We start from the raw sequence: 27,013 nt of genomic DNA, 5'->3' as shown, positions 1-27,013 counted from the left end.
GTGTGTGTGTGTGTGTGTGTGTGTGTGTGTGTGTGTGTGTGTGTGTGTGTGTGTGTGTGTGTGTGTGTGTGTGTGTGTGTGTGTGTGTGTGTGTGTGTGTGTGTGTGTGTGTGTGTGTGTGTGTGTGTGTGTGTGTGCGTGCGTGCGTACAGTACACCCGGGTCTGGATCCCTGACCCCTCGGAGGTGTGGAAAGCTGCAGAGATCATCAGAGACTTCAAGGAGGGAGAACCGGAGCTGCTGCTGAGACTGGAGGATGACACGGTACGCTCTTATTCTGAAAATCTCTTATTGTTAAAGGGTACAGATGTATGAAATGAGTGTGTATGTACTGATATGTTAAGTGAGTGTGTGTTTGTACAGATATTGGAATGTGTGTTCGTACAGATGTATGAAATGAGTGTGTATGTACTGATATGTTAAGTGAGTGTGTGTTTGTACAGATATTGGAATGTGTGTTCGTACAGATGTATGAAATGTGTGTGTGTGTGCTCAGACGCTGGCCTACCCGGTGGGTCCGAAGGGGAAGCCCCTCCCCTTCCTGCGTAACCCGGACATCCTGGTGGGGGAGAACGACCTGACGGTGCTGAGCTACCTTCATGAACCTGCAGTGCTGCACAACCTGAGGGTCCGCTTCCTAGAGCCCAACCACATCTACACCTACTGCGGTACACTGAGTGCCATCATACACACATGTACATGTTATAATAATGAATCATAGGTTATATATGAATGTATATCCCTGTGTGTCTGCAGGCATAGTGCTGGTGGCCATCAACCCGTATGACCAGCTCCATATCTACGGAGAGGAAGTGATCCGGGCCTACAGTGGCCAGAACATGGGGGACATGGACCCCCACATCTTCGCTGTGGCTGAGGAGGCCTACAAGCAGATGGGCAGGTAACTCTATAATACGGTGATAACATGTCTCTATCATAACATGTCTCTATCATAACATGTCTCTATTACACAGTGATAACATGTCTCTATTACACAGTGATAACGTGTCTCTATTACACAGTGATAACATGTCTCTATTACACAGTGATAACGTGTCTCTATTACACAGTGATAACGTGTCTCTATTACACAGTGATAACATGTCTCTATTACACAGTGATAACATGTCTCTATTACACAGTGATAACATGTCTCTATTACACAGTGATAACATGTCTCTATTACACAGTGATAACGTCTCTATTACACAGTGATAACGTGTCTCTATTACAGTGATAACGTGTCTCTATTACACAGTGATAACATGTCTCTATTACACAGTGATAACATGTCTCTATTACACAGTGATAACATGTCTCTATTACACAGTAATAACGTCTCTATTACACAGTGATAACGTGTCTCTATTACACAGTGATAACGTGTCTCTATTACACAGTGATAACGTGTCTCTATTACACAGTAATAACATAACCTGTCTCTATTACACAGTAATAACATGTCTCTATTACAGTGATAACATGTCTCTATTACACAGTGATAACGTCTCTATTACACAGTAATAACGTCTCTATTACACAGTAATAACATAACCTGTCTCTATTACACAGTAATAACATGTCTCTATTACACAGTGATAACATGTCTCTATTACACAGTGATAACATGTCTCTATTACACAGTGATAACATGTCTCTATTACACAGTGATAACATGTCTCTATTGCACAGTGATAACATAACATGTCTCTATTACACAGTGATAACATGTCTCTATTACACAGTGATAACATGTCTCTATTACACAGTGATAACATGTCTCTATTACACAGTAATAACATAACATGTCTCTATTACACAGTGATAACATGTCTCTATTTTACAGTAATAACATAACATGTCTCTATTACAGAGTGATAACATGTCTATTGCACAGTAATAACGTCTCTATTACACAGTGATAACATGTCTCTATTTTACAGTAATAACATAACATGTCTCTATTACACAGTGATAACATGTCTCTATTTTACAGTAATAACATAACATGTCTCTATTACACAGTGATAACATGTCTCTATTACACAGTGATAACATGTCTCTATTGCACAGTAATAACGTCTCTATTACACAGTGATAACATGTCTCTATAACATGGTAATAACATGTTTATCTTCTGTTGATCAGAGATGAGAGGAATCAGTCCATCATCGTGAGTGGAGAGTCCGGAGCAGGAAAGACGGTTTCTGCGAAGTACGCCATGCGCTTCTTCGCCACGGTGGGCGGCTCGGCTAACGACACGAACGTTGAGGAGAAGGTTCTCGCCTCCAGCCCCATCATGGAGGTCAGTGGGTTAATACATGCAGGAGCTATCACCATGATGTCATCAGTGGGTTAATACATGCAGGAGCTATCACTATGATGTCATCAGTGGGTTAATACATGCAGGAGCTATCACTATGATGTCATCAGTGTAATACATGCAGGAGCTATCACCATGATGTCATCAGTGTAATACATGCAGGAGCTATCACTATGATGTCATCAGTGTAATACATGCAGGAGCTATCACCATGATGTCATCAGTGGGTTAATACATGCAGGAGCTATCACTATGATGTCATCAGTGGGTTAATACATGCAGGAGCTATCACTATGATGTCATCAGTGTAATACATGCAGGAGCTATCACCATGATGTCATCAGTGGGTTAATACATGCAGGAGCTATCACTATGATGTCATCAGTGGGTTAATACATGCAGGAGCTATCACCATGATGTCATCAGTGGGTTAATACATGCAGGAGCTATCACCATGATGTATCAGTGGGTTAATACATGCAGGAGCTATCACTATGATGTCATCAGTGGGTTAATACATGCAGGAGCTATCGCTATGATGTCATCAGTGGGTTAATACATGCAGGAGCTATCGCCATGATGTCATCAGTGTAATACATGCAGGAGCTATCACTATGATGTCATCAGTGTAATACATGCAGGAGCTATCGCTATGATGTCATCAGTGGGTTAATACATGCAGGAGCTATCACTATGATGTCATCAGTGGGTTAATACATGCAGGAGCTATCACTATGATGTCATCAGTGGGTTAATACATGCAGGAGCTATCACCATGATGTCATCAGTGTAATACATGCAGGAGCTATCACTATGATGTCATCAGTGGGTTAATACATGCAGGAGCTATCACTATGATGTCATCAGTGTAGTACATGCAGGAGCTATCACTATGATGTCATCAGTGGGTTAATACATGCAGGAGCTATCACTATGATGTCATCAGTGTAATACATGCAGGAGCTATCACTATGATGTCATCAGTGGGTTAATACATGCAGGAGCTATCACTATGATGTCATCAGTGTAATACATGCAGGAGCTATCACTATGATGTCATCAGTGGGTTAATACATGCAGGAGCTATCACTATGATGTCATCAGTGGGTTAATACATGCAGGAGCTATCACCATGATGTCATCAGTGGGTTAATACATGCAGGAGCTATCACTATGATGTCATCAGTGGGTTAATACATGCAGGAGCTATCACTATGATGTCATCAGTGTAATACATGCAGGAGCTATCACCATGATGTCATCAGTGGGTTAATACATGCAGGAGCTATCACTATGATGTCATCAGTGGGTTAATACATGCAGGAGCTATCACCATGATGTCATCAGTGGGTTAATACATGCAGGAGCTATCACCATGATGTATCAGTGGGTTAATACATGCAGGAGCTATCACTATGATGTCATCAGTGGGTTAATACATGCAGGAGCTATCGCTATGATGTCATCAGTGGGTTAATACATGCAGGAGCTATCGCCATGATGTCATCAGTGTAATACATGCAGGAGCTATCACTATGATGTCATCAGTGTAATACATGCAGGAGCTATCACTATGATGTCATCAGTGTAATACATGCAGGAGCTATCGCCATGATGTCATCAGTGTAATACATGCAGGAGCTATCACTATGATGTCATCAGTGTAATACATGCAGGAGCTATCGCTATGATGTCATCAGTGGGTTAATACATGCAGGAGCTATCACTATGATGTCATCAGTGGGTTAATACATGCAGGAGCTATCACTATGATGTCATCAGTGGGTTAACACATGCAGGAGCTATCACCATGATGTCATCAGTGTAATACATGCAGGAGCTATCACTATGATGTCATCAGTGGGTTAATACATGCAGGAGCTATCACTATGATGTCATCAGTGGGTTAATACATGCAGGAGCTATCACCATGATGTCATCAGTGGGTTAATACATGCAGGAGCTATCACTATGATGTCATCAGTGGGTTAATACATGCAGGAGCTATCACCATGATGTCATCAGTGGGTTAATACATGCAGGAGCTATCACCATGATGTCATCAGTGTAATACATGCAGGAGCTATCACCATGATGTCATCAGTGTAACACATGCAGGAGCTATCACTATGATGTCATCAGTGTAATACATGCAGGAGCTATCACCATGATGTCATCAGTGGGTTAATACATGCAGGAGCTATCACTATGATGTCATCAGTGGGTTAATACATGCAGGAGCTATCACCATGATGTCATCAGTGGGTTAATACATGCAGGAGCTATCACTATGATGTCATCAGTGGGTTAATACATGCAGGAGCTATCGCTATGATGTCATCAGTGGGTTAATACATGCAGGAGCTATCGCCATGATGTCATCAGTGGGTTAATACATGCAGGAGCTATCGCCATGATGTCATCAGTGTAATACATGCAGGAGCTATCACCATGATGTCATCAGTGTAACACATGCAGGAGCTATCACTATGATGTCATCAGTGTAATACATGCAGGAGCTATCACTATGATGTCATCAGTGGGTTAATACATGCAGGAGCTATCACTATGATGTCATCAGTGTAATACATGCAGGAGCTATCACCATGATGTCATCAGTGGGTTAATACATGCAGGAGCTATCACTATGATGTCATCAGTGGGTTAATACATGTAGGAGCTGTCACTATGATGTCATCAGTGTAATACATGCAGGAGCTATCACTATGATGTCATCAGTGTAACACATGCAGGAGCTATCACTATGATGTCATCAGTGTAATACATGCAGGAGCTATCACTATGATGTCATCAGTGTAATACATGCAGGAGCTATCACTATGATGTCATCAGTGGGTTAATACATGCAGGAGCTATCACTATGATGTCATCAGTGGGTTAATACATGCAGGAGCTATCACTATGATGTCATCAGTGGGTTAATACATGCAGGAGCTATCACTATGATGTCATCAGTGGTTAATACATGCAGGAGCTATCACTATGATGTCATCAGTGTAATACATGCAGGAGCTATCACTATGATGTAATCAGTGGGTTTAATACATGCAGGAGCTATCCACTATGATGTCATCAGTGGGTTAATACATGCAGGAGCTATCACCATGATGTCATCAGTGGGTTAATACATGCAGGAGCTATCACTATGATGTCATCAGTGGGTTAATACATGCAGGAGCTATCACTATGATGTCATCAGTGTAATACATGCAGGAGCTATCACTATGATGTCATCAGTGGGTTAATACATGCAGGAGCTATCACTATGATGTCATCAGTGGGTTAATACATGCAGGAGCTATCACCATGATGTCATCAGTGGGTTAATACATGCAGGAGCTATCACTATGATGTCATCAGTGGGTTAATACATGCAAGGAGCTATCACCATGATGTCATCAGTGGGTTAATACATGCAGGAGCTATCACCATGATGTATCAGTGGGTTAATACATGCAGGAGCTATCACTATGATGTCATCAGTGGGTTAATACATGCAGGAGCTATCGCTATGATGTCATCAGTGGGTTAATACATGCAGGAGCTATCGCCATGATGTCATCAGTGTAATACATGCAGGAGCTATCACTATGATGTCATCAGTGTAATACATGCAGGAGCTATCGCTATGATGTCATCAGTGGGTTAATACATGCAGGAGCTATCACTATGATGTCATCAGTGGGTTAATACATGCAGGAGCTATCACTATGATGTCATCAGTGGGTTAATACATGCAGGAGCTATCACCATGATGTCATCAGTGTAATACATGCAGGAGCTATCACTATGATGTCATCAGTGGGTTAATACATGCAGGAGCTATCACTATGATGTCATCAGTGTAGTACATGCAGGAGCTATCACTATGATGTCATCAGTGGGTTAATACATGCAGGAGCTATCACTATGATGTCATCAGTGTAATACATGCAGGAGCTATCACTATGATGTCATCAGTGGGTTAATACATGCAGGAGCTATCACTATGATGTCATCAGTGTAATACATGCAGGAGCTATCACTATGATGTCATCAGTGGGTTAATACATGCAGGAGCTATCACTATGATGTCATCAGTGGGTTAATACATGCAGGAGCTATCACCATGATGTCATCAGTGGGTTAATACATGCAGGAGCTATCACTATGATGTCATCAGTGGGTTAATACATGCAGGAGCTATCACTATGATGTCATCAGTGTAATACATGCAGGAGCTATCACCATGATGTCATCAGTGGGTTAATACATGCAGGAGCTATCACTATGATGTCATCAGTGGGTTAATACATGCAGGAGCTATCACCATGATGTCATCAGTGGGTTAATACATGCAGGAGCTATCACCATGATGTATCAGTGGGTTAATACATGCAGGAGCTATCACTATGATGTCATCAGTGGGTTAATACATGCAGGAGCTATCGCTATGATGTCATCAGTGGGTTAATACATGCAGGAGCTATCGCTATGATGTCATCAGTGTAATACATGCAGGAGCTATCACTATGATGTCATCAGTGTAATACATGCAGGAGCTATCACTATGATGTCATCAGTGTAATACATGCAGGAGCTATCGCCATGATGTCATCAGTGTAATACATGCAGGAGCTATCACTATGATGTCATCAGTGTAATACATGCAGGAGCTATCGCTATGATGTCATCAGTGGGTTAATACATGCAGGAGCTATCACTATGATGTCATCAGTGGGTTAATACATGCAGGAGCTATCACTATGATGTCATCAGTGGGTTAATACATGCAGGAGCTATCACCATGATGTCATCAGTGTAATACATGCAGGAGCTATCACTATGATGTCATCAGTGGGTTAATACATGCAGGAGCTATCACTATGATGTCATCAGTGGGTTAATACATGCAGGAGCTATCACCATGATGTCATCAGTGGGTTAATACATGCAGGAGCTATCACCATGATGTCATCAGTGTAATACATGCAGGAGCTATCACCATGATGTCATCAGTGTAACACATGCAGGAGCTATCACTATGATGTCATCAGTGTAATACATGCAGGAGCTATCACCATGATGTCATCAGTGGGTTAATACATGCAGGAGCTATCACTATGATGTCATCAGTGGGTTAATACATGCAGGAGCTATCACCATGATGTCATCAGTGGGTTAATACATGCAGGAGCTATCACTATGATGTCATCAGTGGGTTAATACATGCAGGAGCTATCACTATGATGTCATCAGTGGGTTAATACATGCAGGAGCTATCGCTATGATGTCATCAGTGGGTTAATACATGCAGGAGCTATCACCATGATGTCATCAGTGGGTTAATACATGCAGGAGCTATCGCCATGATGTCATCAGTGGGTTAATACATGCAGGAGCTATCGCCATGATGTCATCAGTGTAATACATGCAGGAGCTATCACCATGATGTCATCAGTGTAACACATGCAGGAGCTATCACTATGATGTCATCAGTGTAATACATGCAGGAGCTATCACTATGATGTCATCAGTGGGTTAATACATGCAGGAGCTATCACTATGATGTCATCAGTGTAATACATGCAGGAGCTATCACCATGATGTCATCAGTGGGTTAATACATGCAGGAGCTATCACTATGATGTCATCAGTGGGTTAATACATGTAGGAGCTGTCACTATGATGTCATCAGTGTAATACATGCAGGAGCTATCACTATGATGTCATCAGTGTAACACATGCAGGAGCTATCACTATGATGTCATCAGTGTAATACATGCAGGAGCTATCACTATGATGTCATCAGTGTAATACATGCAGGAGCTATCACTATGATGTCATCAGTGGGTTAATACATGCAGGAGCTATCACTATGATGTCATCAGTGGGTTAATACATGCAGGAGCTATCACTATGATGTCATCAGTGGGTTAATACATGCAGGAGCTATCACTATGATGTCATCAGTGTAATACATGCAGGAGCTATCACCATGATGTCATCAGTGTAATACATGCAGTAGCTATCACCATGATGTCATCAGTGGGTTAATACATGCAGGAGCTATCACTATGATGTCATCAGTGGGTTAATACATGCAGGAGCTATCACTATGATGTCATCAGTGTAATACATGCATGAGCTATCACCATGATGTCATCAGTGGGTTAATACATGCAGGAGCTATCACTATGATGTCATCAGTGTAATACATGCAGGAGCTATCACTATGATGTCATCAGTGGGTTAATACATGCAGGAGCTATCACTATGATGTCATCAGTGGGTTAATACATGCAGGAGCTATCACTATGATGTCATCAGTGTAACACATGCAGGAGCTATCACTATGATGTCATCAGTGTAATACATGCAGGAGCTATCACTATGATGTCATCAGTGGGTTAATACATGCAGGAGCTATCACTATGATGTCATCAGTGGGTTAATACATGCAGGAGCTATCACTATGATGTCATCAGTGTAACACATGCAGGAGCTATCACTATGATGTCATCAGTGTAATACATGCAGGAGCTATCACCATGATGTCATCAGTGGGTTAATACATGCAGGAGCTATCACTATGATGTCATCAGTGGGTTAATACATGCAGGAGCTATCACCATGATGTCATCAGTGGGTTAATACATGCAGGAGCTATCACTATGATGTCATCAGTGGGTTAATACATGCAGGAGCTATCACTATGATGTCATCAGTGTAATACATGCAGGAGCTATCACTATGATGTCATCAGTGGGTTAATACATGCAGGAGCTATCACTATGATGTCATCAGTGGGTTAATACATGCAGGAGCTATCACTATGATGTCATCAGTGGGTTAATACATGCAGGAGCTATCACCATGATGTCATCAGTGGGTTAATACATGCAGGAGCTATCACTATGATGTCATCAGTGGGTTAATACATGCAGGAGCTATCACTATGATGTCATCAGTGGGTTAATACATGCAGGAGCTATCACTATGATGTCATCAGTGGGTTAATACATGCAGGAGCTATCACCATGATGTCATCAGTGGGTTAATACATGCAGGAGCTATCACTATGATGTCATCAGTGGGTTAATACATGCAGGAGCTATCACCATGATGTCATCAGTGGGTTAATACATGCAGGAGCTATCACTATGATGTCATCAGTGGGTTAATACATGCAGGAGCTATCACTATGATGTCATCAGTGGGTTAATACATGCAGGAGCTATCACCATGATGTCATCAGTGGGTTAATACATGCAGGAGCTATCACCATGATGTCATCAGTGGGTTAATACATGCAGGAGCTATCACTATGATGTCATCAGTGGGTTAATACATGCAGGAGCTATCACTATGATGTCATCAGTGGGTTAATACATGCAGGAGCTATCACTATGATGTCATCAGTGTAATACATGCAGGAGCTATCACTATGATGTCATCAGTGTAATACATGCAGGAGCTATCACTATGATGTCATCAGTGTAATACATGCAGGAGCTATCACTATGATGTCATCAGTGTAATACATGCAGGAGCTATCACCATGATGTCATCAGTGTAACACATGCAGGAGCTATCACTATGATGTCATCAGTGGGTTAATACATGCAGGAGCTATCACCATGATGTCATCAGTGGGTTAATACATGCAGGAGCTATCACTATGATGTCATCAGTGTAACACATGCAGGAGCTATCGCCATGATGTCATGATATCCTCCGTCACTTCTTCTTCAGTGGTTTTTCTGCTGTATTGATTACTGTGAGCTTCTTCTGTGGTGTATAATGATGGTTGGTGTCTTCTGTCCTTCAGGCTATAGGAAATGCCAAAACCACTAGAAACGACAACAGCAGTCGCTTTGGAAAGTACATCCAGATCGGCTTCAGCCGGCACTTCCACATCATCGGAGCCAACATGAGGACGTACCTGCTGGAGAAGTCCCGGGTGGTGTTTCAGGTGGGTGTGTCTCACAGTCGGTGATTGATCCCTGATCAACAGGAACTGATTTACTGTGGTTAACTTCTCAGGCGGAGGACGAGAGGAACTATCACATCTTCTACCAGCTTTGTGCGTCCAGCAGCCTACCGGAGTTCAGGGAGCTGGGCCTCAGTGAGTCTACTTCCTGTTTCACTGTGTTTCTGAACTACTTCCTGTTTCACTGTGTTCCTGAACCACTTCCTGTTTCACTGTGTTCCTGAACCACTTCCTGTTTCACTGTGTTCCTGAACCACTTCCTGTTTCACTGTGTTTCTGAACTACTTCCTGTTTCACTGTGTTCCTGAACTACTTCCTGTTTCACTGTGTTCCTGAACCACTTCCTGTTTCACTGTGTTCCTGAACCACTTCCTGTTTCACTGTGTTTCTGAACTACTTCCTGTTTCACTGTGTTCCTGAACTACTTCCTGTTTCACTGTGTTCCTGAACCACTTCCTGTTTCACTGTGTTCCTGAACCACTTCCTGTTTCACTGTGTTCCTGAACCACTTCCTGTTTCACTGTGTTCCTGAACCACTTCCTGTTTCATTGTGTTCCTGGACAGAGTCTCAGGTCATTGTGTTCCTGGGTCTCAGGTAGGATCCAGTGACATCATCAAACCCCCAAGAGTCCCTGATGGGGGGGGTCTCTCTGTTTGATCATCAGGACGAATTAGCTTCTAGATCCTGGGACTTAAAGTCAGAGAAACTTTGAAAACCTGTTTACCTGTCTCACTGCTCACCTGTCTACCTGCTCACCTGTTGACCTGTCTACCTGTCTACCTGCTCACCTGTCTACCTGCTCACCTGTTGACCTGTCTACCTGTCTACCTGCTCACCTGTCTACCTGCTCACCTGTTGACCTGTCTACCTGCTCACCTGTTGACCTGTCTACCTGCTCACCTGTTGACCTGTCTACCTGCTCACTTATCTACCTGTCTAACCTCTACCTAACTGATGTGTTTTGTACCTCAGCCAGTGCAGAAGACTTCAACTTCACGTCTCTAGGCGAGAACATCTTCATCGAGGGCGTGAACGACGCTGATGACTTCAAGAAGACCAGAGAGGCCTTAACTATGCTAGGTGACCTGTTAGTGGAGAAACCCGTAATATAACACCTGTTAGTGGAGAAACCCGTAATATAACACCTGTTAGTGGAGAAAACTTGAATATAACTATAATGTATATTTTGTGTTTATGTGTTTTTTCAGGGATAAAGGAAAGCAGTCAGAGCAGCATCTTCAAAGTGGTGGCATCCATCCTTCACCTCGGGAACATCGAGATCTGCGCAGAGCGAGACGGAGAGTCGTGTCACGTGTCGGTACGTTAGCATCAGCTGCTGTCAGGTGTCTCTACGTTAGCATCAGCTGTTGTCAGGTGTCTGTACGTTAACATCAGCTGCTGTCAGGTGTCTCTACGTTAGCATCAGCTGTTGTCAGGTGTCTGTACGTTAGCATCAGCTGTTGTCAGGTGTCTCTACGTTAGCATCAGCTGTTGTCAGGTGTCTCTACGTTAGCATCAGCTGCTGTCAGGTGTCTGTACGTTAGCATCAGCTGCTGTCAGGTGTCTGTACGTGCTGCTGTCAGGTGTCTCTACGTTAGCATCAGCTGCTGTCAGGTGTCTCTACGTTAGCATCAGCTGCTGTCAGGTGTCTCTACGTTAGCGCCAGCTGGCCTCACATGTCTCTACGTTAGCGTCAGCTGGCCACGTGTCGGTATGTTAGCATCATGTGTGGTCCAGGTTAGCGTTGTCAGCTAACGGGGCTCTTTGTTGCAGAGGGACGACCTCCACCTGCAGCACTTCAGCCGGCTGCTGGGCGTGGAGCTGCAGCAGATGGAGCACTGGCTCTGTCACAGGAAGCTGGTCACCTCATCGGAGACGTACCTGAAGACGATGTCCAAGAAGCAGGCGGAGAACGCCCGCAATGCACTCGCCAAACACATCTACGCCCGCATGTTCGACTGGATCGTGGAGCACATCAACAAAGTCCTGCAGAGCTCGTCCAAACAGCACTCGTTCATCGGAGTGCTCGACATCTACGGGTGATTCCTCTGAATGATTACATGACCATAATAACCAATGATCTGTGACGGTCAGATCCTGGACCAATTCATATTTGACCAATTCAGTTTGTTTTTGTGTGTCTTTTGTTTGATTTTGCTGCAGCTTTGAGACGTTCGAGGTCAACAGTTTTGAGCAGTTCTGCATCAACTACGCCAACGAGAAACTTCAGCAGCAGTTCAACTCTGTGAGCCTCTTTACAACCTGCAGGGTGTTTCTGAATCATACAGATGAAGTTATGATTTGTGCAGTTTGAGCCTCTGTTTCTTTAGATATCCTGCAGTATGGTTCTGATATCTGGTTTATATCTGAAGGTGTTATATAGTGTTAGTTATGTTATCATACAGATATCTGAAGGTGTTATATAGTGTTAGTTATGTTATCATACAGATATCTGAAGGTGTTATATAGTGTTAGCTCTGGTATGGTACAGATATCTGAAGGTGTTATATAGTGTTATGTTATCATACAGATATCTGAAGGTGTTATATAGTGTTAGTTCTGTTATCATACAGATATCTGAAGGTGTTATATAGTGTTAGTTCTGTTATCATACAGATATCTGAAGGTGTTATATAGTGTTAGTTATGTTATGGTACAGATATCTGAAGGTGTTATATAGTGTTAGTTATGTTATGGTACAGATATCTGAAGGTGTTATATAGTGTTATGTTATGGTACAGATATCTGAAGGTGTTATATAGTGTTAGTTATGTTATGGTACAGATATCTGAAGGTGTTTTATAGTGTTAGTTATGTTATGGTATAGATATCTGAAGGTGTTATATAGTGTTAGTTATGTTATGGTACAGATATCTGAAGGTGTTATATAGTGTTATGTTATGGTACAGATATCTGAAGGTGTTATATTGTGTTAGTTCTGTTATCATACAGATATCTGAAGGTGTTATATAGTGTTAGCTCTGGTATGGTACAGATATCTGAAGGTGTTATATAGTGTTAGTTATGTTATGGTACAGATATCTGAAGGTGTTATATAGTGTTAGTTATGTTATCATACAGATATCTGAAGGTGTTATATAGTGTTAGCTCTGGTATGGTACAGATATCTGAAGGTGTTATATAGTGTTATGTTATCATACAGATATCTGAAGGTGTTATATAGTGTTAGTTCTGTTATCGTACAGATATCTGAAGGTGTTATATAGTGTTAGTTATGTTATGGTACAGATATCTGAAGGTGTTATATAGTGTTAGTTCTGTTATCATACAGATATCTGAAGGTGTTATATAGTGTTAGTTATGTTATGGTACAGATATCTGAAGGTGTTATATAGTGTTAGTTATGTTATGGTACAGATATCTGAAGGTGTTATATAGTGTTAGTTATGTTATGGTATAGATATCTGAAGGTGTTATATAGTGTTAGTTATGTTATGGTACAGATATCTGAAGGTGTTATATAGTGTTAGTATGGTACAGATATTGAGGTGTTATATAGTGTTAGTTATGTTATGGTATAGATATCTGAAGGTGTTATATAGTGTTAGTTATGTTATGGTACAGATATCTGAAGGTGTTATATAGTGTTAGTTATGTTATGGTATAGATATCTGAAGGTGTTATATAGTGTTAGTTCTGTTATGGTATAGATATCTGAAGGTGTTATATAGTGTTATGTTATGGTACAGATATCTGAAGGTGTTATATAGTGTTAGTTATGTTATGGTACAGATATCTGAAGGTGTTATATAGTGTTAGTTATGTTATGGTACAGATATCTGAAGGTGTTATATAGTGTTAGTTATGTTATGGTATAGATATCTGAAGGTGTTATATAGTGTTAGTTATGTTATGGTACAGATATCTGAAGGTGTTATATAGTGTTAGTTATGGTACAGATATCTGAAGGTGTTATATAGTGTTAGTTCTGTTATGGTATAGATATCTGAAGGTGTTATATAGTGTTATGTTATGGTACAGATATCTGAAGGTGTTATATAGTGTTAGTTATGTTATGGTATAGATATCTGAAGGTGTTATATAGTGTTAGTTCTGTTATGGTATAGATATCTGAAGGTGTTATATAGTGTTATGTTATGGTACAGATATCTGAAGATGTTATATAGTGTTAGTTATGTTATGGTATAGATATCTGAAGGTGTTATATAGTGTTAGTTATGTTATGGTACAGATATCTGAAGGTGTTATATAGTGTTAGTTATGTTATGGTACAGATATCTGAAGGTGTTATATAGTGTTAGTTATGTTATGGTACAGATATCTGAAGGTGTTATATAGTGTTAGTTATGTTATGGTACAGATATCTGAAGGTGTTATATAGTGTTAGTTATGTTATGGTACAGATATCTGAAGGTGTTATATAGTGTTAGTTATGTTATGGTACAGATATCTGAAGGTGTTATATAGTGTTAGTTATGTTATGGTACAGATATCTGAAGGTGTTATATAGTGTTAGTTCTGTTATGGTATAGATATCTGAAGGTGTTATATAGTGTTAGCTCTGTTATCATACAGATATCTGAAGGTATTATATAGTGTTATGTTATGGTACAGATATCTGAAGGTGTTATATAGTGTTATGTTATGGTACAGATATCTGAAGATACGATGTGTGTCCTCAGCATGTGTTCAAGCTGGAGCAGGAGGAGTACATGAAGGAGCTGATTCCCTGGACCCTGATAGACTTCTGCGATAACCAGCCGTGCATCGACCTGATCGAGGCCCGGCTGGGGATCCTGGACCTGCTGGACGAAGAGTGTAAAGTCAGTACTGGTGTTAGATTCACTTTTCATCTGTGTTGAATTATTGTTTGACAGACTTCACTTCCTGCTGGTGTTAACCAGCCACTTCCTGTTGTAGGTTCCCAAAGGCACGGACCAGAACTGGGCCCAGAAGCTGTACCAGAAACACTTGAGCAGCGCTCACTTCCAGAAGCCCCGCATGTCCAACACCTCCTTCATCATCAACCACTTTGCCGACAAGGTGCTCAGAAACACCCGTCGTGTCACACGTAAAACTGCTCTATAGACTGTTCATCTGGATGACATCTTATTATCATGTGGCTGTCAGGTGGAGTACGAGTGTGAAGGGTTCCTGGAGAAGAACCGAGACACCGTGTACGAGGAGCAGATCAACATCCTGAAGGCCAGCCAGGTAACAACAGAACCAGAACCACCGTCAGAACCAGGGTCAGAGCCAGAACCAGAGCCAGGGTCAGAACCAGGGTCAGAGTCATAACCAGGCTCAGAACAGGAACCAGAACCAGGGTTAAAACCATGGTCAGAACCAGGGTCAGAACCAGAACCAGGGTCAGAGTTAGAACCAGGGTCAGAACCAGATCCAGGTTCAGAACCAGAGCCAGGGTCAGAGTTAGAACCAGAACCAGGGTCAGAGTTAGAACCAGAACCAGGGTCAGAGTTAGAACCAGAACCAGGGTCAGAGTTAGAACCAGAACCAGGATCAGAGTTAGAACCAGAGTTAGAAACAGGGTCAGAACCAGGGTCAGAGTTAGAGTCAGAGTTAGAACCAGAACCAGGGTCAGAGTTAGAACCAGAGTTAGAACCAGGACCAGAACCAAGGTCAGAGTTAGAACCAGAACCAGGATCAGAGTTGGAACGAGAACCAGGGTCAGAGTTAGAACCATAGTTAGAACCAGGGTCAGAACCAGAACCAAGGTCAGAGTTAGAACCAGAACCAGGGTCAGAACCAGGGTCACACACACACACACACACACACACACACCCTGTTCCTCTCAGTTTCAGCTGGTTGCAGATCTGTTTAATGAGAAAGAGGACGTCGTCCCGAAGTCGTCCAGAGTGAACGTCCGACCGGCGAAGCCGACGCCTCGACCCGCGAACAAAGAGCACCGCAAGACCGTGGGCCACCAGGTACTCTGTGTACTTTATTATATATAACTATATACTATATACTGCCAGGTACTCTGTGTACTTTATTATATATAACTATATACTATATACTGCCAGGTACTCTGTGTACTTTATTATATTTAACTATATACTGTATATACATATACTATGTACTGCCAGGTACTCTGTGTACTTTATTATATTTAACTATATACTGTATACACATATACTATATACTGCCAGGTACTCTGTGTACTTTATTATATATAACTATATACTGTATACACATATACAATATACTGCCAGGTACACTAAATACACTCTGACGTGTTTCCTGACGTGTTTCCTGTGTTTTCAGTTCCGCAGTTCTCTTCGCATGCTCATGGAGACTCTGAATGCGACGACTCCTCATTACGTTCGCTGCATCAAACCGAACGATTACAAGGAGGCGTTCTCGTGAGTCCTCTCCTCTCTGTTATAGAAGTTGTGTTCTAGAAATACCCAGTTGTGTTCTAGCCCTATCAGAAACGTTGCTGTCAGAAACAATGAGACGTGTTCTGGAAGTAATATGGTCTGTGTTTACATTAGCATGCTAACACTCAGAGCTAACCTGTACTGGAGAGAGCATGTGTGAAGAAGCAGGAAATCAAAAGGAAGTCACCTTGTGGTAAACCTGAGAGAGAGAAAGAGTTTGAGCTCCATACTGTTTCAGAGAGGATCCTTCATGTGGTTTGGAACATGATATGGAGTTTCATCACGGCAGCATTTAGCTCAGTTTCTGCTGGGAGAGTTCTCCTGATGAGATCTACTCTCTCTCTAAAGCTACTGACCCAGAGTCAGCTCTTCATAGACATGTTTTTATATATTTGAGACCTATAATATATGCCTAAAATAGTATAATAGGAGACCTTTAAATCTTTTGAACAAGGTAAAGGTTATTCTCAGTCAACTGCAGCCCTACCTACACCAAAATAACATATTGGAAGTGTGTGTGTGTGTGTGTGTGTGTGTGTGTGTGTGTGTGTGTGTGTGTGTGTGTGTGTGTGTGTGTGTGTGTGTGTGTGTGTGTGTGTGTGTGTGTGTGTGTGTGTGTGTGTGTGTGTGTGTGTGTGTGTGTGTGTGTGTGTGTGTGTGTGTGTGTGTGGTGTGTGTGTGTGTGTGTGTGTGTGTGTGTGTGTGTGTGTGTGTGTGTGTGTGTGTGGTGTGTGTGTGTGTGTGTGTGTGTGTGTGTGTGTGTGTGTGTGTGTGTGTGTGTGTGTGTGTGTGTGTGTGTGTGTGTGTGTGTGTGTGTGTGTGTGTGTGTGTGTGTGGTGTGTGACGAGCAGCCTGCTGTTAGAGTCAGCCCCTGAACGCACCGCAGACAGGAAGAGAGAGGAAAGACGAGGCGTTCAGGGATAACCGCGCTTTATTAATGTGGTGATGTGATGATGATGATGTTGCAGGTTTGACTCAAAGCGAGCGGTGCAGCAGCTCAGAGCCTGTGGAGTCCTGGAGACGATCAGGATCAGTGCAGCGGGGTATCCATCCAGGTGAGAACTCTTCCTCCACTTCTTAATATCCAAAGAATACACAGTTGTGAAGTCAGGTGATAGCCAGCTAGACATGTAGCTAACGTTAGCTAGACATATAGCTAACGTTAGCTACAGACCCTAACCCATTTGTTAAACAGTTTTAAGTCAAATAACAAAATGAAATAAATGCTATAGATGTACCTTAGCACGAGTTAGCTCAGCTGTCAGTCATTTCTTTTTTAAATGAATGTTTATGACGCGCCTGCAGGTGGACGTACCCGGACTTCTTCAGCCGCTACCGGGTTCTGCTAAAGAAGTCAGACATGACATTAGCCGATAAGAAGCTGGTGTGTAAAAACCTGCTGGAGACGCTCATCAAGGTCAGGAACCTCGCTAATACTTGATGCTAATACCCGATGCTAACACACGTTTTCATATTGTCTTTATTACTTATAAATAGGCTTATTAATAAATATAAAGTGTGACCCCTGCTGTTCCTCAGGAGCCCGACATGTTCCAGTTCGGGAAGACGAAGATCTTCTTCCGGGCCGGCCAGGTAGCGTACCTGGAGAAGCTCCGAGCCGACAGGTTCCGCTCCGCCTGCATCCGGATCCAGAAGACGGTGCGCGGCTGGCTGCAGAGAGTCCGCTTCCTGAAGATCCGCAAGACCGCCGTCACGCTGCAGAGATACGGGAGGGGCTTCATGGCCCGCAGGTAACCTGACCCTGTAGTTCACCTGGAGTTCACCTGGAGATGTAGTTCACCTGGAGTTCACCTGTAGCTCACCTGTAGATGTAGTTCAGGTTTAGTTGTAGTTCATGTGTAGATGTAGTTCAGGTGTAGATGTAGTTCAGGGGTAGTTCAGGTGTAGTTGTAGTTCAGGTGTAGGTGTAGATGTAGTTCAGGTGTAGTTGTAGTTCAGGTGTAGTTCAGGTGTAGGTGTAGTTCAGGTGTAGTTGTAGTTCAAGTGTAGATGTAGTTCAGGTGTAGATGTAGTTCAGGTATAGTTCAAGTGTAGTTGTAGTTCAGGTGTAGTTGTAGTTCAAGTGTAGTTGTAGTTCATGTGTAGATGTAGTTCAGGTGTAGTTGTAGTTCAGGTGTAGTTCAGGGATAGATGTAGTTCAGGTGTAGTTGTAGTTCATGTGTAGATGTAGTTCATGTGTAGTTGTAGTTCAGGTGTAGTTCAGGTGTAGTTCATGTGTAGATGTAGTTTAAGTGTAGATGTAGTTCATGTGTAGTTGTAGTTCAGGTTTAGTTGTAGTTCATGTGTAGATGTAGTTCAGGTGTAGATGTAGTTCAGGGGTAGTTCAGGTGTAGTTGTAGTTCAGGTGTAGGTGTAGATGTAGTTCAGGTGTAGTTGTAGTTCAGGTGTAGTTCAGGTGTAGGTGTAGTTCAGGTGTAGTTGTAGTTCAAGTGTAGATGTAGTTCAGGTGTAGATGTAGTTCAGGTATAGTTCAAGTGTAGTTGTAGTTCAGGTGTAGTTGTAGTTCAAGTGTAGTTGTAGTTCATGTGTAGATGTAGTTCAGGTGTAGTTGTAGTTCAGGTGTAGTTGTAGTTCATGTGTAGTTGTAGTTCAGGTGTAGTTCAGGTGTAGTTCATGTGTAGATGTAGTTTAAGTGTAGATGTAGTTCAGGTGTAGTTGTAGTTCAGGTGTAGTTGTAGTTCATGTGTAGATGTAGTTCAGGTGTAGTTGTAGTTCAAGTGTAGATGTAGTTCAGGTGTAGATGTAGTTCAGGTATAGTTCAAGTGTAGTTGTAGTTCAGGTGTAGTTGTAGTTCAAGTGTAGTTGTAGTTCATGTGTAGATGTAGTTCAGGTGTAGTTGTAGTTCAGGTGTAGTTCAGGGATAGATGTAGTTCAGGTGTAGTTGTAGTTCATGTGTAGATGTAGTTCATGTGTAGTTGTAGTTCAGGTGTAGTTCAGGTGTAGTTCATGTGTAGATGTAGTTTAAGTGTAGATGTAGTTCATGTGTAGTTGTAGTTCAGGTGTAGTTGTAGTTCATGTGTAGATGTAGTTCAGGTGTAGTTGTAGTTCATGTGTAGTTCAGGTGTAGTTGTAGTTTAAGTGTAGATGTAGTTCAAGTGTAGTTGTAGTTCATGTGTAGTTCAGGTGTAGATGTAGTTCATGTGTAGTTCATGTGTAGTTGTAGTTCATGTGTAGTTCATGTGTAGATGTAGTTCATGTGTAGATGTAGTTCATGTGTAGATGTAGTTCATGTGTAGTTGTAGTTCAAGTGTAGTTGTAGTTCATGTGTAGATGTAGTTCATGTGTAGTTGTAGTTCATGTGTAGTTCATGTGTAGATGTAGTTCAGGTGTAGTTCAGGTGTAGTTGTAGTTCAGGTGTAGTTCAGGTGTAGATGTAGTTCAAGTGTAGTTGTAGTTCATGTGTAGATGTAGTTGTAGTTCAGGTGTAGTTGTAGTTCATGTGTAGTTCATGTGTAGTTCATGTGTAGTTCATGTGTAGTTCATGTGTAGATGTAGTTCATGTGTAGTTGTAGTTCATGTGTAGTTGTAGTTCAAGTGTAGTTGTAGTTCATGTGTAGATGTAGTTCATGTGTAGTTGTAGTTCAAGTGTAGTTGTAGTTCAAGTGTAGTTGTAGTTCATGTGTAGATGTAGTTCATGTGTAGATGTAGTTCATGTGTAGTTGTAGTTCAAGTGTAGTTGTAGTTCATGTGTAGATGTAGTTCATGTGTAGTTGTAGTTCATGTGTAGTTCATGTGTAGATGTAGTTCAGGTGTAGTTCAGGTGTAGTTGTAGTTCAGGTGTAGTTGTAGTTCAGGTGTAGATGTAGTTCAAGTGTAGTTGTAGTTCATGTGTAGATGTAGTTGTAGTTCAGGTGTAGTTGTAGTTCATGTGTAGTTCATGTGTAGTTCATGTGTAGTTCATGTGTAGATGTAGTTCAGGTGTAGTTGTAGTTCATGTGTAGTTCATGTGTAGTTCATGTGTAGTTCATGTGTAGATGTAGTTCATGTGTAGTTGTAGTTCATGTGTAGTTCAGGTGTAGATGTAGTTCATGTGTAGTTGTAGTTCAAGTGTAGTTGTAGTTCAGGTGTAGTTCATGTGTAGATGTAGTTCATGTGTAGTTGTAGTTCATGTGTAGTTGTAGTTCAAGTGTAGTTCATGTGTAGATGTAGTTCATGTGTAGTTGTAGTTCATGTGTAGTTGTAGTTCATGTGTAGTTCATGTGTAGTTGTAGTTCATGTGTAGTTCAGGTGTAGATGTAGTTCATGTGTAGATGTAGTTCATGTGTAGTTGTAGTTCATGTGTAGTTCATGTGTAGATGTAGTTCAGGTGTAGTTCAGGTGTAGTTGTAGTTCAGGTGTAGTTCAGGTGTAGATGTAGTTCAAGTGTAGTTGTAGTTCATGTGTAGATGTAGTTGTAGTTCAGGTGTAGATGTAGTTCATGTGTAGTTCATGTGTAGATGTAGTTCATGTGTAGTTGTAGTTCATGTGTAGTTGTAGTTCAAGTGTAGTTGTAGTTCATGTGTAGATGTAGTTCATGTGTAGTTGTAGTTCAAGTGTAGTTGTAGTTCAAGTGTAGTTGTAGTTCATGTGTAGATGTAGTTCATGTGTAGATGTAGTTCATGTGTAGTTGTAGTTCAAGTGTAGTTGTAGTTCATGTGTAGATGTAGTTCATGTGTAGTTGTAGTTCATGTGTAGTTCATGTGTAGATGTAGTTCAGGTGTAGTTCAGGTGTAGTTGTAGTTCAGGTGTAGTTGTAGTTCAGGTGTAGATGTAGTTCAAGTGTAGTTGTAGTTCATGTGTAGATGTAGTTGTAGTTCAGGTGTAGTTGTAGTTCATGTGTAGTTCATGTGTAGTTCATGTGTAGTTCATGTGTAGATGTAGTTCAGGTGTAGTTGTAGTTCATGTGTAGTTCATGTGTAGTTCATGTGTAGTTCATGTGTAGATGTAGTTCATGTGTAGTTGTAGTTCATGTGTAGTTCAGGTGTAGATGTAGTTCATGTGTAGTTGTAGTTCAAGTGTAGTTGTAGTTCAGGTGTAGTTCATGTGTAGATGTAGTTCATGTGTAGTTGTAGTTCATGTGTAGTTGTAGTTCAAGTGTAGTTCATGTGTAGATGTAGTTCATGTGTAGTTGTAGTTCATGTGTAGTTGTAGTTCAAGTGTAGTTCATGTGTAGATGTAGTTCATGTGTAGATGTAGTTCATGTGTAGTTGTAGTTCATGTGTAGTTGTAGTTCATGTGTAGTTCATGTGTAGATGTAGTTCATGTGTAGTTGTAGTTCAAGTGTAGTTGTAGTTCAGGTGTAGTTCATGTGTAGATGTAGTTCATGTGTAGATGTAGTTCATGTGTAGTTGTAGTTCAAGTGTAGTTCATGTGTAGATGTAGTTCATGTGTAGATGTAGTTCATGTGTAGTTGTAGTTCATGTGTAGTTGTAGTTCATGTGTAGTTCATGTGTAGATGTAGTTCATGTGTAGTTGTAGTTCATGTGTAGTTGTAGTTCAGGTGTAGTTCATGTGTAGATGTAGTTCATGTGTAGTTGTAGTTCAAGTGTAGTTGTAGTTCATGTGTAGATGTAGTTGTAGTTCAGGTGTAGTTGTAGTTCAGGTGTAGTCCAGGTGTAGATGTAGTTCAAGTGTAGTTGTAGTTCAAGTGTAGTTGTAGTTCATGTGTAGATGTAGTTCATGTGTAGTTGTAGTTCATGTGTAGTTCATGTGTAGATGTAGTTCATGTGTAGTTCATGTGTAGTTGTAGTTCATGTGTAGTTCATGTGTAGATGTAGTTCATGTGTAGTTCATGTGTAGATGTAGTTCATGTGTAGTTGTAGTTCATGTGTAGTTCATGTGTAGATGTAGTTCATGTGTAGTTCATGTGTAGATGTAGTTCATGTGTAGTTGTAGTTCATGTGTAGTTCATGTGTAGATGTAGTTCATGTGTAGTTGTAGTTCATGTGTAGTTCATGTGTAGATGTAGTTCATGTGTAGTTCATGTGTAGATGTAGTTCATGTGTAGTTCATGTGTAGTTGTAGTTCATGTGTAGATGTCATGTTTCATGTATTCATGTGTAGTTCATGTGTAGATGTAGTTCATGTGTAGTTGTAGTTCATGTGTAGTTTCATGTGTAGATGTAGTTCATGTGTAGTTCATGTGTAGATGTAGTTCATGTGTAGTTGTAGTTCATGTGTAGTTGTAGTTCATGTGTAGTTCATGTGTAGATGTAGTTCATGTGTAGTTCATGTGTAGTTGTAGTTCATGTGTAGATGTAGTTCATGTGTAGATGTAGTTCATGTGTAGTTGTAGTTCATGTGTAGTTCATGTGTAGATGTAGTTCAAGTGTAGATGTAGTTCATGTGTAGATGTAGTTCATGTGTAGTTGTAGTTCATGTGTAGTTGTAGTTCATGTGTAGTTCATGTGTAGATGTAGTTCAAGTGTAGATGTAGTTCATGTGTAGTTGTAGTTCAGGTGTAGATGTAGTTCATGTGTAGTTGTAGTTCAAGTGTAGTTGTAGTTCATGTGTAGATGTAGTTGTAGTTCAGGTGTAGTTGTAGTTCAGGTGTAGTCCAGGTGTAGATGTAGTTCAAGTGTAGTTGTAGTTCATGTGTAGTTCAGGTGTAGATGTAGTTCATGTGTAGTTGTAGTTCATGTGTAGATGTAGTTTAAGTGTAGATGTAGTTCAAGTGTAGTTGTAGTTCAGGTGTAGATGTAGTTTAAGTGTAGATGTAGTTCAAGTGTAGTTGTAGTTCAGGTGTAGATGTAGTTTAAGTGTAGATGTAGTTCAAGTGTAGTTGTAGTTCATGTGTAGATGTAGTTTAAGTGTAGATGTAGTTCAAGTGTAGTTGTAGTTCAGGTGTAGATGTAGTTTAAGTGTAGATGTAGTTCAAGTGTAGTTGTAGTTCAGGTGTAGATGTAGTTTAAGTGTAGTTGTAGTTCAGGTGTAGATGTAGTTCATGTGTAGATGTAGTTGTAGTTCAAGTGTAGTTGTAGTTCAGGTGTAGATGTAGTTTAAGTGTAGATGTAGTTCAAGTGTAGTTGTAGTTCAGGTGTAGATGTAGTTCATGTGTAGTTGTAGTTCAGGTGTAGTTCAGGTGTAGATGTAGTTCATGTGTAGTTCATGTGTAGATGTAGTTCATGTGTAGATGTAGTTCAGGTGTAGATGTAGTTCATGTGTAGTTGTAAACGTCATCTCCCTAATGCTTTTATTTGTTTAGGCATGCTGACTTCCTGCGGCAGACCCGCGCTGCGCTCATCTGTCAGAAGCAGCTGCGCATGGTGAGAGACAGACAGGCTTTTCTGAGGGTGAGACGGGCGGCCGCCACCATCCAGGCCTTCACCCGCGGCATGTTCACTCGCCGCATCTTCAAGGAGGTAAGCACTTCCTGTCTCCTTCAGAGTAAGAGCCTCCTCCTGCACAGAGGGTTTCCTGTTTCACTGTCATGTGACCTCACCACCGTCACGTGACCTCACCACAGTCACGTGACCTGATCCTTGGTGTTCCTCCTGGTTCTCCTCAGTTCCTCCTGCACCACAAGGCGATGATCATCCAGCGGTGCGTTCGAGGCTGGCTGCAGCGCAGGAAGTTCCAGCGCTCGCGGGCAGCGGCCATCACGCTGCAGTGTGCCTTCAGGTGCGTGCGGGCGAAGCGGCGCGTGCAGCAGCTGAAGGCGGAGGCGCGCTCAGCGCAGCACCTGAAGAAGCTCAACAGCGGCATGGAGAACAAGATCGTGCAGCTGCAGAGGAAGATGGACGACAAGGTGAGTCTCCAGGTAGATATCATTATTCAGATGAATAATAATGCTAACGCTAACACTGCGGCAGTCCAAGGAGCAGCGCTTCCAGAACGAGCAGCTGCTGCAGGTGAACTCCTCTCTGGGCGGAGAGGTGAAGCTGCTGCAGAAGAAGCTGCAGGAGGTGAGCAGCCTGCAGCAGGGCGGGGGGGGGCAGCTGGCCTCGCTGCATGACGAGCTGCAGAGACTCAGAGAGGAGCTGCAGGAGGCGCATGCTCTCAGGGGGAAGCTGCAGGAGGAGCATGCTAACGAGAAGCAGGGGCTAACACAGGTGAGGACACACACACACACTGAAACACTGAAGCCTACACACACACTCAAACATCATCATCATCACACGTTATCATGATCACAACATTACTGTGTGCGTGTTCGTGTGTGTGTGTGCGTGTGTGTGTGTGTGTGTGTGTCAGAGGGTGGAGGAGCTGCAGAAGGAGAACTCTCTGCTGAAAAGCGAGAAGGAGGAGATGAACCAGAAGATCTTGAAGCTGACACGGAGCTCTGCAGGTCAGACACTCACGCACTGTTATAACATGGTTATTACACTGTTGTAACGTGGTTAGAATACAGTGGTTATTACTCCATGTCAAGGTTCAAGGCTTTTATTGGTAAGTGTAGTAACGTGTTATTACTCTATGATGAGTGTACTAACGTGTTATTACTCTATGATGAGTGTACTAACGTGTTATTACTCCATGATGAGTGTAGTAACGTGTTATTACTCTATGATGAGTGTAGTAACGTGTTATTACTCTATGATGAGTGTAGTAACGTGTTATTACTCTATGATGAGTGTACTAACGTGTTATTACTCTATGATGAGTGTACTAACGTGTTATTACTCTATGATAAGTGTAGTAACGTGTTATTACTCTATGATAAGTGTAGTAACTTGTTATTACTCTCCATTACTTTTTGTGTCCAGAGGAGGGCAGCAGAGCTTCGCTGCAGGAGGAGTTGGATGAGGAGCGGCTGAGATACCAGAACCTTCTGAAGGAGGTCTCCAGACTGGAGCAGAAATACGAGAACCTGAAGGAGGAGCAGTCCTTCAGCAAGGTAGCTGCTAACAAGCTAACATGCTAACAAGCTAACATGCTAACAAAGAGAACTTTAATGTTTACAGTGAACCTGTGGCATAAGGCAGTCCCTAAGCAAGGTAGCTGCTAACAAAATAGCATAAATATTGAATAACATTTATAATGATGTATATTATATTCACGCAGTTTGCCCCCGGGCACCGCAGAGACGCCTCGACTCTGAGCAGCCAGGAGTCGGACTCCAACTACACCTCCATCTCCACGTCAGAGCTGGGAGACACCGAGGACACCCTGCAGCACGTGGAGGTTAGGGATGCCAGCGATTATTCGATTTTTTGAATATTCGTTACAGTCTCCATAATCGAACATTATTTTTCAAATTCGATTTTATTTATATAAATTTTTATTATTATTTATGTTTTTCTTTTTTTTCCTGGCTTAGTTTCAACCAAAATATAGACTAATGCTAGTGTGCTAATAGTATGAATAATTGTAAATGGCCATTGGTCACACCACCAGCTTGTTTTACTGTAAACTTGGAGGAAGCCAGCAGCGCAGGCTGCGCAGAGTGCAGACTGCTACACACCGACCCCCCCCCCCCCCCCCCCTATATATACCCTTACCCTGCAGCACGTGGAGGTGTGTATTAGTATATATATCAGTATATATTGTGTGTATTTGTACAGGATGTGGGTGTGGAGGCAGCAGCTCTGGACCTCTCGGTGTTCCTGAAGCTGCAGCGCCGGGTCAGAGACCTGGAGACAGAGAGAGGGAGGCTGCAGCAGCAGCTGGAGCGGGGGGGCGAGCACAGGGTCTGTATATATACACTATCTTTACTGCATATATATATATATATATATATATATGTACTACTACTACTACTACTACTACAGTCCCTCTGTCCTCTATATGAATATATGTGTTCCTCTGCAGAGCTCTGAGGCCCCGCCTCTCTCTGAGCAGGACGCTGCGGACCTCACATACACCAGCCTCAAGGTGTGTGTGTGTGTGTGTGTGTGTGTGTGTGTGTGTGTGTGTGTGTGTGTGTGTGTGTGTGTGTGTGTGTGTGTGTGTGTGTGTGTGTGTGTGTGTGTGTGTGTGTGTGTGTGTGTGTGTTTGTGTGTGTGTGTGTGTGTGTGTGTGTGTGTGTGTGTGTGTGTGTGTGTGTGTGTGTGTGTGTGTGTGTGTGTGTGTGTGTGTGTGTGTGTGTGTGTGTGTGTGTGTGTGTTAACCCTTGTATAATGTGTAGCTGCAGGACGTCGAGGTGGAGAACCTGAAGCTCAGGAAGGATCTCCTCTCGCTCCAGAAGGCGGTCTCTGAGAGGGCGGGGCTTAGCGATCCCACCAATGAGCTGCAGGAGAGCCACGCCCTGCTTATGTCTCAGCTGCGCTCAGCCAATGAGGAGCTGGAGGCTCGAAAGGAGGAGGTGCTTATTCTGAGGACACAGATCATAAGCTCCGCCCACAAGGAGCAGAGCCCCGCCCACCAGAAGGAGCA

At 42.2% G+C, this 27,013-nt stretch overlaps 1 protein-coding gene across 2 annotated transcripts in view; it reads left to right on the top strand.

Moving 5' to 3' along the window:
- Positions 1 to 27,013, top strand: part of myo5b (myosin VB) — a 45,608-nt gene that overhangs the window by 2,293 nt on the left and 16,302 nt on the right. For both annotated transcript variants that reach the window (XM_034114686.1, XM_034114687.1), the window contains exons 2-28: positions 153 to 263; positions 496 to 667; positions 756 to 900; positions 2,148 to 2,304; positions 10,154 to 10,297; positions 10,369 to 10,450; positions 11,289 to 11,396; positions 11,525 to 11,634; positions 12,090 to 12,355; positions 12,480 to 12,561; positions 14,981 to 15,121; positions 15,219 to 15,341; positions 15,429 to 15,512; positions 16,115 to 16,246; positions 16,584 to 16,681; positions 17,668 to 17,754; positions 18,005 to 18,116; positions 18,239 to 18,450; positions 23,904 to 24,060; positions 24,207 to 24,446; positions 24,511 to 24,750; positions 24,893 to 24,986; positions 25,405 to 25,535; positions 25,703 to 25,822; positions 26,203 to 26,328; positions 26,450 to 26,512; positions 26,766 to 27,013. The exon at positions 26,766 to 27,013 is cut by the window's right edge and continues 127 nt beyond it. In XM_034114686.1, the coding sequence (XP_033970577.1) occupies positions 153 to 263; positions 496 to 667; positions 756 to 900; positions 2,148 to 2,304; positions 10,154 to 10,297; positions 10,369 to 10,450; positions 11,289 to 11,396; positions 11,525 to 11,634; positions 12,090 to 12,355; positions 12,480 to 12,561; positions 14,981 to 15,121; positions 15,219 to 15,341; positions 15,429 to 15,512; positions 16,115 to 16,246; positions 16,584 to 16,681; positions 17,668 to 17,754; positions 18,005 to 18,116; positions 18,239 to 18,450; positions 23,904 to 24,060; positions 24,207 to 24,446; positions 24,511 to 24,750; positions 24,893 to 24,986; positions 25,405 to 25,535; positions 25,703 to 25,822; positions 26,203 to 26,328; positions 26,450 to 26,512; positions 26,766 to 27,013 (3,785 nt within the window). The remainder of the gene's footprint in view (positions 1 to 152; positions 264 to 495; positions 668 to 755; positions 901 to 2,147; positions 2,305 to 10,153; positions 10,298 to 10,368; positions 10,451 to 11,288; positions 11,397 to 11,524; positions 11,635 to 12,089; positions 12,356 to 12,479; positions 12,562 to 14,980; positions 15,122 to 15,218; positions 15,342 to 15,428; positions 15,513 to 16,114; positions 16,247 to 16,583; positions 16,682 to 17,667; positions 17,755 to 18,004; positions 18,117 to 18,238; positions 18,451 to 23,903; positions 24,061 to 24,206; positions 24,447 to 24,510; positions 24,751 to 24,892; positions 24,987 to 25,404; positions 25,536 to 25,702; positions 25,823 to 26,202; positions 26,329 to 26,449; positions 26,513 to 26,765) is intronic.

Source organism: Trematomus bernacchii, unplaced genomic scaffold, assembly GCF_902827165.1.
Source record: "Trematomus bernacchii unplaced genomic scaffold, fTreBer1.1, whole genome shotgun sequence".
NCBI lineage: Eukaryota > Metazoa > Chordata > Actinopteri > Perciformes > Nototheniidae > Trematomus > Trematomus bernacchii.
The sequence above is the reverse complement of the archived record's forward strand: the minus strand, read 5'-3'. Positions and strand labels throughout refer to the sequence as shown.